This window comes from Myxocyprinus asiaticus, chromosome 40 (genome assembly GCF_019703515.2).
Source record: "Myxocyprinus asiaticus isolate MX2 ecotype Aquarium Trade chromosome 40, UBuf_Myxa_2, whole genome shotgun sequence".
In the NCBI taxonomy this organism is placed as follows: domain Eukaryota; kingdom Metazoa; phylum Chordata; class Actinopteri; order Cypriniformes; family Catostomidae; genus Myxocyprinus; species Myxocyprinus asiaticus.
Genome location: NC_059383.1, coordinates 34,577,106 through 34,592,649, shown reverse-complemented (window position 1 = coordinate 34,592,649; position 15,544 = coordinate 34,577,106). Strand labels below are relative to the sequence as shown.

Here is a 15,544-nt window from a genome sequence, read left to right as displayed (position 1 = left end):
ATGTCCTTTGGACAGACAAGACCAAAGTGGAGAGGTTTGGCGAAAACCAAACACAGCATATCAGCACAAACACCTCATACCAACTGTCAAGCACGGTGGTGGAGGGGTGATGATTTGGGCTTGTTTTGCAGCCACAGGACCTGGGCACCTTGCAGTCATTAAGTCGACCATGAACTCCTCTGTATTCTAGAGTCAAATGTGAGTCCATCTGTCCGACAGCTAAAGCTTGGCCGAAATTGGGTCATGCAATAGGACAATGATCCCAAGCACTCCAGCAAATCTATAACAGAATGGCTGAAAAAGAAAAGAATCAAGGTGTTGCAATGGCCCAGTCAAAGTCCAGACCTCAACCCGATTGAAATGCTGTGGCGGGACCTTAAGAGAGCTGTGCATAAACGAATGCCCACAAACCTGAAAAAAGTGAAGCAACGTTGTAAAGAAGAGTGGGCCAAAATTCCTCCACAACGATGTGAGAGACTGATAAAGTCATACAGAAAACGATTACTTTAAGTTATTGCTGCTAAAGGTGGTTCTACAAGCTACTGAATCACAAGGTGTACTTAGTTTTTAACACATGGCTTCTCCATTTTGGCTTTATTTTTGTTAAATAAATCATGACACGTTGTAATATGTCATGTGTTGTTGTTCATCTGAGGTTGTATTTACCTAATTTTAAGACCTGCTAAGGACCAGATGATTTTTATTATGTCCTGATATGTAAAACCATAGAATTCTTTCTTTCTTTTTCACATGACTGTATGTGTGTATATATATATATATATATATATATATATATATATATATATATATATATATATATATATATATACACACACACACACACACACACACACACACACATGTATGTTTGTATTTTATTTATAATTATTTAATCAATATATATTGAGGTAAAATATATTTCAAATAAATATAATTATTTTTTGAGGGGGTTTTCTTAGCAAATATTTATATGTGTGATTAATTGCTTTTAATTCAGTCAACTAATCGGCTTGCAATGTAATTAATTCGATTAAAAGTTTTATTCGGTTGACATCCCTATTATATAGTGTGTGTGTATATATATATACACACACACACACACACACACACACACACACACACACACACACACACACACACACACACACACACATCACACTATATATATACACATATACACTATATTGCCAAAAGTATTCGCTCACCCATCCAAATAATTGAATTCAAGTGTTCCAATCACTTCCATGGCCACAGGTGTATAAAATGAAGCACCTAGGCATGCAGACTGCTTCTACAAACATTTGTGAAAGAATGGGCCGCTCTCAGGAGCTCAGTGAATTCCAGCGTGGTACTGTGATAGGATGCCACCTGTGCAACAGTCCAGTCATGAAATTTCCTCGCTACTAAATATTCCACAGTCAACTGTCAGTGGTATTATAACAAAGTGGAAGCGATTGGGAATGACAGCAACTCAGCCACGAAGTGGTAGGCCATGTAAAATGACAGAGCGGGGTCAGCGGATGCTGAGGCGCATAGTGCGCAGAGGTCGCCAACTTTCTGCAGAGTCAATCGCTACAGACCTCCAAAGTTCATGTGGCCTTCAGATTAGCTCAAGAACAGTGCGTAGAGAGCTACATTGAATGGGTTTCCATGGCCGAGCAGCTGCATCCAAGCCATACATCACCAAGTGCAATGCAAAGCGTTGGATGCAGTGGTGAAAAGCACGCCGCCACTGGACTCTAGAGCAGTGGAGACGCGTTCTCTGGAGTGACGAATCACGCTTCTCCATCTGGCAATCTGATGGATGAGTCTGGGCTTGGCGGTTGCCAGGAGAACGGTACTTGTCTGACTGCATTGTGCCAACTGTGAAGTTTGGTGGAGGGGGGATTATGGTGTGGGGTTGTTTTTCAGGAGCTGGGCTTGGCCCCTTAGTTCCAGTGAAAGGAACTCTGAATGCTTCAGCATACCAAGAGATTTTGGACAATTCCATGCTCCCAACTTTGTGGGAACAGTTTGGGGATGGCCCCTTCCTGTTCCAACATGACTGCGCACCAGTGCACAAAGCAAGGTCCATAAAGACATGGATGAGCGAGTTTGGTGTGGAAGAACTTGACTGGCCTGCACAGAGTCCTGACCTCAACCCGACAGAGCACCTTTGGGATGAATTAGAGCGAAGACTGCAAGCCAGGCCTTCTCATCCAACATCAGTGTCTGACCTCATAAATGCGCTTCTGGAAGAATGGTCAAAAATTCCCATAAACGCACTCCTAAACCTTGTGGAAAGCCTTCCCAGAAGAGTTGAAGCTGTTATAGCTGCAAAGGGTGGGCCGATGTCATATTAAACCCTATGGATTAAGAATGGGATGTCACTTAAGTTCATATGCGTCTAAAGGCAGATGAGCGAATACTTTTGGCAATATAGTGTATATTGAATAATTATATATATATATATAATTTTCATGCACTTTGTGAGGTTAACTGATAAAAAAATATTCATGGCATTATTTGTGAAAACATCCTCAAATACATCTTAGCTAAATTTTTGTACAGTATGAACATTTGGAGTTCTTCAATTGAAATGTTCATTTGGCATGACAGTGCATAGCACTGGAAAAAGTCTAATACCCTGTCTACACCGGGCACGCCGCATCAACAGCTTAAAGCGGTCTACACTGGACGCGTCGACACAAACATTCTAAACCATTTAACTGGTGTAGTAGCGCCAGCGAGTGAAGCACAAAATGGAATTCAACACCCGTTTATTGCCAGTGCGACAGACTTGCCGCAATGGACGCTTCCAGTGTAGGCGGCATCATTGATTATAATGGGGTTCTATTGTTTTTGATGCGACGAGCTGCTCCTGTCTGGTGTAGACAGGGTGTAAGTTTCCAACATTTGGCTAGGTTGCGTTTTGCAAATCTGCATGAGTATAGTTTAGGGAGCTAATGGCGTTGGACTAAGATCATTCAGGAATTAAAGAACTCTTGAGAGATTTGGTGGCAGAAATCACATTCTTTTCATTTGCACGTACTAAAGACCTACATTTCTCTGTGTAAGAGTGCAATTTCCTTGAAATAAGAGGCCACTGGGATTTTCTTCGAAAAGATGATTCATGAGAGTATATTTGTCTTTTTTGCAGTTTTCTTTTTTCTCTTCTTTTGAACTGCAGAAGCAAAACAATGGGGCTTTTGCAGTTCAGCTGAGATTCTTTAAGTGAACACGGCCCTGCGGTTGTGGCTGAAGCAGCTGTACAGAGATGAATCATCCACTCCATATTGTCATTTAGTGGAAATGTGGAATTGCTTCTGAGCAAGTTCTAACATTTAAAGTGCAGCCAAGTTTAATACCTAGGGTTAGGGGTTTTAAATTAAGTTTTTGAAAGTAAATAGCATCTATAATATTGACATTCATAATCTATCTACTCAATGATCTGTCATCTTAAAAATATTAATAATATATACAGTAATCCCAGTCATCACATTGTTTAAGCCTCTGGTATATCCACAATTATGTCTTTGTTAAATAATCTGTGGAATGTGCTCAGTAAATTAACAAAAATACATTTGTATATTGTCAAAAAGTGTTCAAGAGAACTCAAAAAAACAAAAAAACAAAACATGAAGAAACAAAATTCAAGCAACGATGCTATAAAGCACTGGAATTCCCAAAGTAAACATACATTTCCTGTGGAAACCATCTGACCACAGTTGGACCTTATTGTAAAAAAATCTAGCAGAGAATGTTCTTGTTCTGGGTTGCAGCACAGTGGCTATTGCAAAAACTATATTGAAGTAATCTCCATGTCACATCTCTATATTTCACTTCCTTGCCTCGTACACCAACAATTGCTAAAAAAAGCCTGAGGAGTTGGTGTTTGCTATGACATGATGTCTTCTAGTGGGATGCTGATGCATGGTCAGAAATATCTCAGAGCATCTGATAAGCCTTTATCTTCCCTATCAGAGACTAGACCAGCTGTAGTTCGTAAGTTCACAACATGTAGCTACACAAAAATAACATTGCAAACTGCAACAAGCAACATTTGTTAAATCTCAATGGGTTTTTTTCCAGTTTTCTGTGCTTGGCATGACAGAATCGAGTTCCAGTGCTTGACACAAACAACCAGCAAACTTCTAAGAAAAAAGATGCGGCATCAAACATGGGTGATTGTCACGAAACCTTTCAAGAAAATGTCCTTATCCTATTTTACTCCAAAATCAAAAGAAACAAATCGGAAAAATATATTTTGCATATAGAAAATGAAGCCTATTTTAAGGCCATTAAGGTTTTTTACATTGTGAAATTATTTTCATGAGAGTTGCGCACATTTAACTCCCAATTTTCATTACCTTAAAATAAGATGGTCATTGTGATATTTTTATTATAGCAAAGTGAAAAAATTATATATATTATTTGAATTATGTATTTATAAATCAAAGTAGTACTCCCTTTCATTTGCACCGATTTTAATTTACAAACTCAATGTACAATAGCATATCTTTAACTGTAATACTTTTTGACTTTTTAACTGTAAATGTAATAATACATGTTATGGTAATGAGAATCATCATTCACAACAAGGGGAATAGTAAAATGCCCAGATGTGTTACGGTAATGAGAATTGGGGGTAAAAAGTGTCTTAATTTGAGTTAAATATGTCCAGGACATTTTTTAGACAGATTTCTGTCTAGTGACTGGGTATGTTTATTTATTTGGGTACGTTTACATGAAAACGATGTACTAAAAACGGAAAAATTTTCCGTTGCGTTTTTGAAAAGTTTCGCGTACAGAACACAACGTTGTCAAAACAATCCCTGTTCACGCGGATCCGCGAAAACAACTAAAAACACTGTATTATGCATGCCAGGCCAGTAGCTGGCGATGTCACTTTGTAAAAAAACACTACGTGCCTGCGCACATAAGTATTCTTCCACAGAGCAGTGAATACAAACAATGAAGATGGCGAACGCTGGTTGTAGTAGTGATGCAGTAAATCTACACTTTGCTGGAGAAGCGTCAATAAACTCAAAATCTCAAAAGTTTTGAATGTCCTGCGCATTGTTTAGAAGTACTCGCGCACATGCCTATAGACTGAACACGTAATACGCGAGCGCATGACGTCATCGTTTTCACAAATTTGCGTTTTTGTATGTTTACACGGAGACGATAACGGCATCGTTTTTCAAAAACTTGTACCTTGAAACCCGTTTTCAAAAGTTTGTTTTTAGGCCCCAAAACGCCGTTGTCATGTAAACGAACAGCCAAAACGCATAAAAAGTTTTCAGTTTTTAGTTGAAAACTTTGTCGTGTAAACGGCCCCTTAATATCTGTTTATTTTAGATGGTTAAGATTATTGCGCAAGTACTACCAACCAACGACCTAATACCTATTTTTAAACCAAGCAAGTCATATAAATCTTGCATAATGAATACCATACTAAATAACCTTGCTAATACTTTAAAGGGCCTACCATTTTATTATAATACATGTTTTACAAATTGAAGAACCACAATAAAATTTAGCCTAGATTTTTATTGCCTAAGGCTATCTACATTTTTTAAGCTTTTGATGACATGTAATACCTATCTTGAATACATATTTGTACTGGCTTTTTTTTTTTTTTTTTACAAAACTTAAAATGGCAGAATTTAAAACATATTAAAATCATAGCAATTTTTACAATGTTTGTTAACAATATAGGCAACAAATACAAATAAATATATTGTAAATTTCTGATACATCGCCTAACCCTAGTTTTGCATGTGGATTTGCTTTCCAAAATTGTAAATCTCATTGCTTTACAAACTTTAGGCATTTGTAAAGCACACACTTGGTTTTCATATTAAAATGGTTATGATATAAAATGCAAGCTTGGGATTTCTTAAATATGAGTGCTCAGAGTTTTTAAATTAATGAAATTATTTGCTGACTTGCTCAAGTCACGTCCCACGACTCCAGTCCAGGGTGCAGAATTTCTGCAAACTTTGTCAAGAGGGACCTTTGCCAGCGAGTTTTCACCCCAGAGCAGCTCAAGGCCAGATAACAAGCTACTGTGAGACCAAGATAGACCGGCTTCCTTCTGCAAATGCATACCGAAGCGACTACATCACCTTTATCATCATCGTTCTCCCCGACCCTGAAGACAAAGGCCAGGTCTGATGAATAAGTGCGCAGTAGTTGTCTGGAAGGGTGACAGAATGAGAATTGTCTACTGACTGTCAAGATGTTTGGAAATCTCAATTTTTCCTCCACATCTAGTCAAGAAAATTAAGATCTCTGCATTTGGATGGGAACAGAAACTCTTGGGCAGCAGATCTCAGTCGGGAATCAAAACGTCCCTAACTCCCCACCAAGCTGCTCTTTAGGAAACCGGGCCGCAGGGACAATAAAGAGGCTTTTGTTCACAGTGGTGACACACAACACTAGCCCACACAGTCTTTCTGTGAGACAGCGGACAGACATAAGGCTGAGTAAGCCTCCTCATAAATTTCACTGAAGTGTCACCCTTCTCTCCAGAGACAGAGAAAGAGATAGTACATTTTATCTGCACCAGCACACTTCTTTGAAACAGACTGGACTATTTTTGGTCTGGCCTTCACTGGCAGCTTTTGAGAAGGATGTAGATATATTCTAATCACTCTTAAACAAGTGTGAATTGGTTGAAGAGAATGCTAAACACGCACATAATGATTGAATAACCCATTTAGCAAAGAGTCGAGTCAAACCAAGGGATAACATCACTGCTGTGGCTTGTGCTACAGTCGGAAGGGTTGTAATTGTTTTGAACTGTTTGCATGTTTAGGACAATAGAGTAAATATGGGCATAGTAAAATATTTTCCACATTTTTGTAAGGTAACTGCACTGGCTTTTAGGCATGGGAAAAAACTGTTTCTTTTATGTTGTCGCATGCCAAATATTTTGTGACTAGTATTACAAAAAATTACCAAATTAACCCTGGTTTCTGCCAAAATAACTGTTACAACAGCTATTGCTAAGATAAATGAAATTATTTTCAAATTTCACACTGAAGAAAATGTGAGCGGTGCTCCCCTGTGAGGTTGCTAAGGTGTAATGAGTTGTTAGCATGTTGCTGTGTGGTTGCTGAGATGCTCTGGGTGGTTGCTAGGGTGTTGCTAGGATGTACTGGGTGGTTTCTAGGTGGCTGCTTTCTGGCTCAAGTCAAAAGAGCCCACCTCTATGTCTCTATGATACTTCAGTCCCTAGACATGGCTTGAGTCCCCGTAAATCTATGGGATATTTAACATTGACTAGAACACATTGTAAGTTTGATCAGAACACCTCAACAAGCCGCACGATTTTAAGTATCATTCATGTCTGTAGCACAAATGGTGTGGGACACAAGTAACACACTGCACTGTTTTTGTTCAAATCCCTAACCCCAAGTATAAGGACTAGTAATAGTGATGCTTGCCTTAGCAAATTATGCTCTTGGTATTTTGGTAGAAATTTGGTAGATTTGTGTCATACTGTCATGAAACAAGACTGGTACAAGAAATGTGGTCTTTTAAAATCAACAGGTTGGTAAAGCAGAGTAAATTGAAGTGCTAATGGATACCTCTGAAATGTCAAATAAAGACTTATTCAACAGCAAGTCGTTTAACTTGCTGAAAATGACAAGAAGGGCTATAATTATGACACGAGGAAAAATAGCTACGAAAATTCTGCATAAAGCAAACAGAAAATGCTACAACCTGACCGAACCAGAGAAACCACGCTAACAAGGAAAAAATCTGACTGAAAAAAGAGAGAGACAAAAAAAGAACTGAAAGAGAGATTGTCATTGATACAGACCACTTCAATAATAGACTAAATGGAATGCAAACATCAAATATTCCACTAACTTAAAACAAAAAACAATCTGGAAGGCACCATACTAATTTTTTGACACGTACAAGTTCAGACGATCTTTAAAATGTATTCAAAATTAAGTAATATTCCCTGCATGTTACTTGGCAACAGAAATGACTAGGTTCAGCAGAGGTCTAGATGATTACTGCATCACAAACACATCATCGCAATAATCCTCAGAGCTGCAGAAATCAGGCTACATGCAAAGCAAGGATGAAGGCCCTGTACAAAAAAACGTGTGACCTGCCTTGCTGTCTACTTCTAAGGCAGCATCATAACTGAAATGGAACCTAAAAAGTGACCAACTTGTAACTGTACAAAGGCAGTAACTCCATGTCACACAAACAGCGCACAGGAAACTCAACTCTTAAAGGGATAGTTCACACAAAAATGTAAATTCTATTATTATTTTTCACCCTCATGATATCCCAGGTGTGTATGATGTTCTTTCTTCACCAGAACACATTTGAAGAAAATCAGAAATATATCTTAGCTCAGTAGTTTCTTAAAATGCAAGTGGATGGTGATCAGAATTTTTAAGCTCCAAAAATCACAGACAGTCAGCATAAACGTCATCGAAATGACTCCAGTGGTTAAATTAATGTCTTCTAAAGAAATACGATCACTTTTAGTGCAAAAAGAGATAAATATTTACAGCTGAAGTCAGAACTTTACATTCCTGATATTTAATCGTAGAAAACATTCCCTGTCTTAGGATCGCTACCTCATTTTAAGAAAGCGAAATGTCAGAATAATTGTAGAGAGAATGATTTATTTCACATTCCCAGTGGGTCAGAAGTTTGCATACACTTTGTTAGTATTTGGTAGCATTGCCTTTAAATTGTTTAACTTGGGTGAAACGTTTTGCGTAGCCTTCCACAAGCTTCTCACAATAAGTTGCTGGAATTTTGTCCCATTCCTCCAGCCAGAACTGATGTAACTGATGTAACTAAGCCTCCTTGCTTGCACATGATTTTTCAGTTCTGACCACAAATTTTCCATCAGACTGAGGTCAGGGCTTTGTGATGGCAACTCCAATTCCTTGACTTTGTTGTCCTTAAGCCATTTTGCCACAACTTTGGAGGTATGCTTGGGGTCGTTGTCCATTTGGAAGACCCATTTGCAACCGAGCTTTAACTTTATGGCTGATGTCTTAAGATGTTGCTTCAATATATCCACATAATTTTCCTTCCTCATGATGCCATATATTTTGTGATGTGCACCAGTCCCTCCTGCAGCAAAGCACCCCCAAAACATGATGGTGAAACCCCCATGCTTCATGGTTGGGATGGTGTTCTTGCAAGCCTCACCCTTTTTCCTCCTTGTCATTATTGCCAAAAAGTTCAATTTTTGTTTGATCAGACATTTCTCAAAAAAGTAACATCTTTGTCCTCATGTGCACTTACATACTGTAGTCTGGTTTTTTTATGGTGGTTTTGGAGCACTGGCTTCTTCCTTGCTGAGCAGCCTTTCAGGTTATGTCAATATAGGACTCGTTTTACTGTGGATATAGATACTTGTCTACCTGTTCTATCTATCTTCACAAGGTCCTTTGCTGTTGTTCTGGGATTGATTTGCACTTTTCGCACCAAACTACATTCATCTCTAGGAGACAGAATGCGTCTCCTTCCTGAGCGGTATGATGGCTGCGTGGTCCCATGGTGTTTATACTTGCATACTATTGTTTGTACAGATGAACATGGTACCTTCAGGCGTTTGGAAATTGCTCCCAAGGATGAACCAGACTTGTGGAGGTCCACAATATTTTCCTGAGGTCTTGGCTGATTTCTTTAGATTTTCCCATGATGTCAAGCAAAGAGGCACTAATTTTGAAGGTAGGCCTTAAAATACATCCACAGGTACACCTCCAATTCAGTACACCTCCTATCAGAAGCTAATTGACTAACTGTCTAAAGAATTGACATAATTTTCTGGAATTTTCCAAGCTGTTTAACGGTACATTTAACTTAGTGAATGTAAATGTCTGACCCACTGGAATTGTGATATAGTCAATTAAAAGTGAAACAATCTGTCTGTAAACAATTGTTATAAATATTACTCATGTCATGCACAAAGTAGATGTCCTAAACGACTTGCCAAAACTATAGGTTGCCGTTATGAAATTTGTGTAATGGTTAAAAAATGAGTTTTAATGACTTCAACCTAAGTGTATGTAAACTTCTGACTTCAACTGTAAGTAAAATCTTCGCTTCCGGTGAGCTTCATGAGAGGATGGAGTTCACTTAAAGCGGTTTCTTGTGTGACGTATTCGCGTTGCCAAGATACAGAGGTAATCTCACGTTCTCCATTCAGTTGAGACAGTCAGGATAAGCACACAAATGCACCATTGTGAGTAAAGAAACAGATCAATACAGATCTAACCTAAAACCAACCAAGCTACTGTACAGCGTTCCTCCTCCTCACTTTTAAACAGTGCTGCTCTTCTGTCTGTGACGCACGTGCGTCAGTTCTTGATGTTTCAAATGCCAATGCGATTACGTCACACGCGCTTACCGCTGCAGAACGGAAGCATGATTTAGAGTTAAAAAAGTACTTAAATATTGATCTTTTTCTCACCAAAAGCGATCATGTTGCTTTAGAAGACATTAATTTAACAGCTGGAGTTGTATGGATGACGTTTATGCTGACTGTGATTTTTTGAGCTTCAAAAATCGGATCACCATCCACTTGTATTTTAAGGACCTTCTGAGCCAAGATATTTTTCTAATTTTCTTTAAATGTGTTCTGGTGAAGAAAGAAAGTCATACACACCTGGGATGTCATGAGGTTGAGTAAATAATGAGAGAATTTTCATTTTTGGGTGAAGTATCTCTTTAATAGGTTTCAAAAGAGTTTGGCATTAGCATGTTGCTAAGCTAATGACATGATACTCTAAAAAGCATAAAGATACATAGCAAGCACAAATATTGGTTAAAATAGTCATTTTTAATGACTTTAATGATTTGATTAACTATCCATTAGTACATTTATATTTATAATAGACATTTCTCTTGCTTCGTCAACCATCTTAGATGCATTTTGTTTTTTACCGCAATGCAAGGGAATTGGCTTCTCCCCAAAGGACGTTAGCGATGCTGCCTTAATATTTAGTGAAAAGAAGGTATTTTAGAAGGCAGCATAATTATGCTAACTACCTTTTGGAACAGCCTTCATGTCAGGAGCACACCTATGATGCACTGAAATGCTGCCTACAGAGGGAGCTCACTAGATTTTAGACCAGAGCCTCAAGGCTCCAATACACTCACTATTTGTTCAGAGCTAGAAAGAAGGTTAAAACAGCTGAGCAATGGTAGACTGTTTGTAAACATCTGGACACACGCTGTCCAAGCAACAGATTACATGAAAAACATTAACTAATGTGATTTTAAAATATGTTTTCAATGACTACATGCCTCATTCTATGATTAGAATCCACAATAGATCAGCAAAAGAAGCTGTTTCAACCACTCAATGATGATTTAAAGTAATATAGGCAAATATATCCAGTAGATAATGTGTAATTTATCATGTTTACATTCTGCATCCATGGCGCTAATGCTAGCGCTAACAGAGATGTCTGTGGTCATACTATGCACTGATAACCCTCTGTTATTGCATTTTATGATGAATTTTGTGAAATGAATTCAGGTTTTATCTTTTATCTAAGTTTGAACTTGTTTTTAAAAGAAAGACATTGATATTTCTAAAAAAGATAGGTGAATAACATGGTGGCAACTCTGCACCCCATTGTGTTCATGTTGACTGATCTTGAGTTTATAAATTGGGTGTCAAAGTAGTTAGAAGGTTCTTCACACCGGAACAATTTTTCCAAGCTAGTTTTTGAGCCACTGCAACAAATTCATAAACGTATGAAATTAAATTATACCCAATCTGTCTTCAATTTTGCTATAAGTATATTGGCACATGAATAAAGGTTACATTTATATAACCCTATGTCCTATACAAAAGAAAGCCAGATAGCAATTTCATAACCAAAACCTGCATATTTTGAGCAGTCTAAATGGCTCAATACTTCTGGATGTGTTTTATAAACATTTTCTTCTACACTCCAAAGATATAATCCAAGGTCTCTGATTGTCTCGTCCATCCCAAGGCCTCAAGTTCTGAGCCAAACGGCTGAGTACCCTTGGGACACGTGGGAGTTATCACTGCGTTGCGAGCCAGTATGGTGGTTTACCTCTGCGGAGGAGTTCATGGAGGCTCTCAGCGCTCTGGTTCAGCACGGCCCACACCTCCTCCTCCTGCAGCGGCCCTCCTCTAACCTGCAGAGCCTCAGCCAGAGACACATGCATGGTGCCTGTGGAGTGACAAAAGACATCCATGTTATTCATAAAATGTCAATACTCCACACTGTATGTGAAACAAAGGCATTTGTATGAGGTCTCTGAACATCTCTCAGGAATACAAATATGGAAGAACCACAATTCACACTTAAAAAGCAATAAAATTACTGGTAGGTGTTTGTGAGTGTTCTGATGTGGAAAGTGTCCAACATTGCCATAATGTAACAACAAAACAAGCAATCTGTTCGAGTTGTGTCTGATCTAATTGTCAGTGTGGGGTTAGTTACACTCCTTGTGTTGAAATTGTTCATCATTATGACCAAACAGCTGTAGTGACAAAGAGCCGTAAAACTCTGGAAATCGCAGCATGATGTGAGGCTAGAGACACAGGGGAAGCCCAGGATTTAAGGGATTACTTTTGAATGGGCATTACGTGGGGCTACCTAAATACTTGTGTGTGACATCTCAATTGAACTGTGGAGTCAGACTTTTCAGGCAGCATGTGTACGCACAGAAAAGAGGGGTGTGTCGTTCAGGTTATGTCTGTGAGTTCTGTCATAGATAAATCAGGGATCATAAGCAATTTTGGGGGGTCCCACATTTATCATTTGATAAATATGCAGTCTAGAGATGCACCAATATACCGGCCAAACATCGGTATCAGACGATAAAAGCAATTATCTGCACTATCAGACATCGGCCGATTGTTTAAAAACAGCTGATGATCAGGGCCGATTATTTCTTGTCAAAAGGGGGCAGAAAAACATGTCAGACAATTAGCCTACAACTCATGCTGTGTGTAAAACAAAATGTATCTTGTGTGGAATTACTTCGAATTGGGTGACATTGACAGCAGAGTATCAGCTGGTAGGCTTTGCACTGCTAGAATTTAGATTACTCAACTTAAAGCTCGACACAGCAAGGAATATGACGAGTTTGTTAAAGCTAAAGCGTTGGCTGCTTCAGCTGAAAAGGGACAGGCTTTATAATTCATAATTCAGTTTTGTGAGTTGGCAATTGGTAAGAAGTGGTGCAATCAATTATCGGTTAACTGAAACAACGTAGCATAAAACAACACAACCAAACTTTATTGGCAGATGTTGTTACACAATCAGATATTGGTATCGACACATATCGGTTCATCCCTAGTTGTAATACAACATTTAGCATAAAATTAGCATTTTCACCCATAGTCTCAGACCAACAGAGAGGGGGAATTATATTAGAATATGCTGCAAGCTTGACTCGAACCTGAGACGCCTGCATGAGCACCACAGCTCAACCTGTCTAGAGCGCATGCACTAAACACTGCACCGTGGTTAGTGCATGCGCTCTAGACAGGTTGAGCTGTGGTTCCATGATTAAGAGGAGGGGCTGCTTTTAGCATTTAAAAGCAGAGATTATTTGTGCAAAATACCTACAGAAAATAAAACCTCAAGATTGTTTGAAGTGAGCAAAACCAATAAAAAATTGAACAAAAAAAAAAAAACAGATCTGGTAATCAGAATCCATCTAAGATACTCAGTAACAAACAATTAGAGTGGGCCATTCCACATTAGCCACAAAAAGCACCACCAATAAGCATATATTTATGCAGGAATGCACATCGGGTATGTGAAACTCTCTGAAAGAGGGATATGAGGGGAGTAAAGTGTCCTAGACCCCTCCTGTATGCCTCATTAGCCATAGTGTGGCAAGCTGTCGTCTGCAGATTGTTTTCTTCAGCTTTTGTTATTCGAAACACAGCCTCTGAGTGGAATGATATCCCCCATCTTTCAGGGTGCTGTGGAGCACTGGGTCATTCCCACCAGTATGTATTCAGCCTCTGATCAGGGGAGAGCATGTGTAAGAATATAGAAATGGCATTCTACAGTACCTGCTAAGTAGTATGCAGTATAATGTGCACAGTAAACATATAACAGAATGCACTGCATGGGTAACTGTAACCCCTATGCAATGTACTCGACATCTCCAATATGACAAATTAACCAAAAGCAATATAAGCTGTATCATCCCATTTTTGACTTTTTTTCTCTTATTTTATTAGAAAACAAAACGTTGTCATTTTTACACAAAATTTAATTTAAAATGCAAAAGAAACTTATTTATTTCTGAGATTTAAACTTGGTGCTGCTTGCTGAATAACATATGCAACCTACTGAGGCCATGTGACAATGTAGCATACTGCAGTTTGCAATTCTTTGTCGTTACATGATGCGAATTGTTTCACATACTATTTTTTACAAAGTATGCCATATCTTAAACTGTGCAATATGTAGTATGCTTGTATTCCACTAATCTCCACATTCCTTATAGGGACAGTTCACAACAAAAAAAGAAAATTCTGTCATCATTTGCTCACTCTCACGTGAGTTCTGTAAATACGAATAGAATTTTATTTTTGCGGTGAACTTTCCTTTTAAAAATCCAGATGAGAACACGGTTGCATTGTGCCCGTTAATTTTCATACATCTATCCTCTTTTATTTTTTTTGGCCAGAACATTGAAAAAGACATCAACTAGCAGTAGAATGCATGAGATTGCTAAGGAATGTTGGGTTGAGTGGCATGTGATCAATGCAAGGAGAAACCTTGTATCTCTGGTTAAAAAGAAGTTTCAAGAGAAGGAAGAAAAGGCTGTTGTTTTTTTGTTTTTTGAGAATCAACCAACCAAAAAAAAAAACCAAAAAAACAACACCCCTTCAAGCTCTGTAACACCCAGGCATGTAAAATGAAATACAAGGGGCCTTATTCTACACTTTTGTCACCTAGTTTATTTTTTTTGTCCCTGAAGTCCATTTATAATCCTAGTCAATGTTATGGTACCAAAAAAGTCATAATTTAGTTTTACATGCTGATATTCCACCCTCTAGCTGCCTTTTCACAGCATCCAACAAACAGACAACAGACGATGGAGAGTAGCACGGGGGCTGCGTGGTGTTCCGACCATCTACAGAAGCAACGTTTTCGGATCTGATCGGAACTCGTGCGACTAGACCGTATGCGACCGCCCGACCTGAAGTGATACAGTATTGTGCAAAAGTTTTAGGCACTTGTGAAAAATTTTGCATAGTGAGGATGTCTTCAAAAATAATGACATAAATAGTTTTCATTTATCACTTAATGTCATACAAAGTCCAGTAAACATAAAAAAAAAGCTAAATCAATATTCAGTGTGACCACCTTTGCTTTTAAAACAGCACCAGTTTAGGCTGTCTCAATTGCTTCCATCTCTTTATGTAATCTCAAACTGACATGATGTTCAGTGGGGGCTTTGTGGGGGCCATGACATCTGTTGCAGGGCTCCCTGTTCTTCTATTCTAATCTTTTCTATTTGCAAAAGTAATGTTTGGGAATCTAACATTTATATT

General features: G+C 38.5%; 1 protein-coding gene across 3 annotated transcripts in view; it reads right to left on the bottom strand.

Annotated features, from left to right (window-relative positions):
* The window catches only part of LOC127430761 (tyrosine-protein phosphatase non-receptor type 13-like), a 101,954-nt gene that overhangs the window by 70,143 nt on the left and 16,267 nt on the right, over window positions 1–15,544 (bottom strand). For all 3 annotated transcript variants that reach the window (XM_051680784.1, XM_051680785.1, XM_051680786.1), the window contains exon 2: window positions 12,069–12,188. In XM_051680784.1, the coding sequence (XP_051536744.1) occupies window positions 12,069–12,183 (115 nt within the window). In that variant the 5' untranslated portion in view covers window positions 12,184–12,188. The remainder of the gene's footprint in view (window positions 1–12,068; window positions 12,189–15,544) is intronic.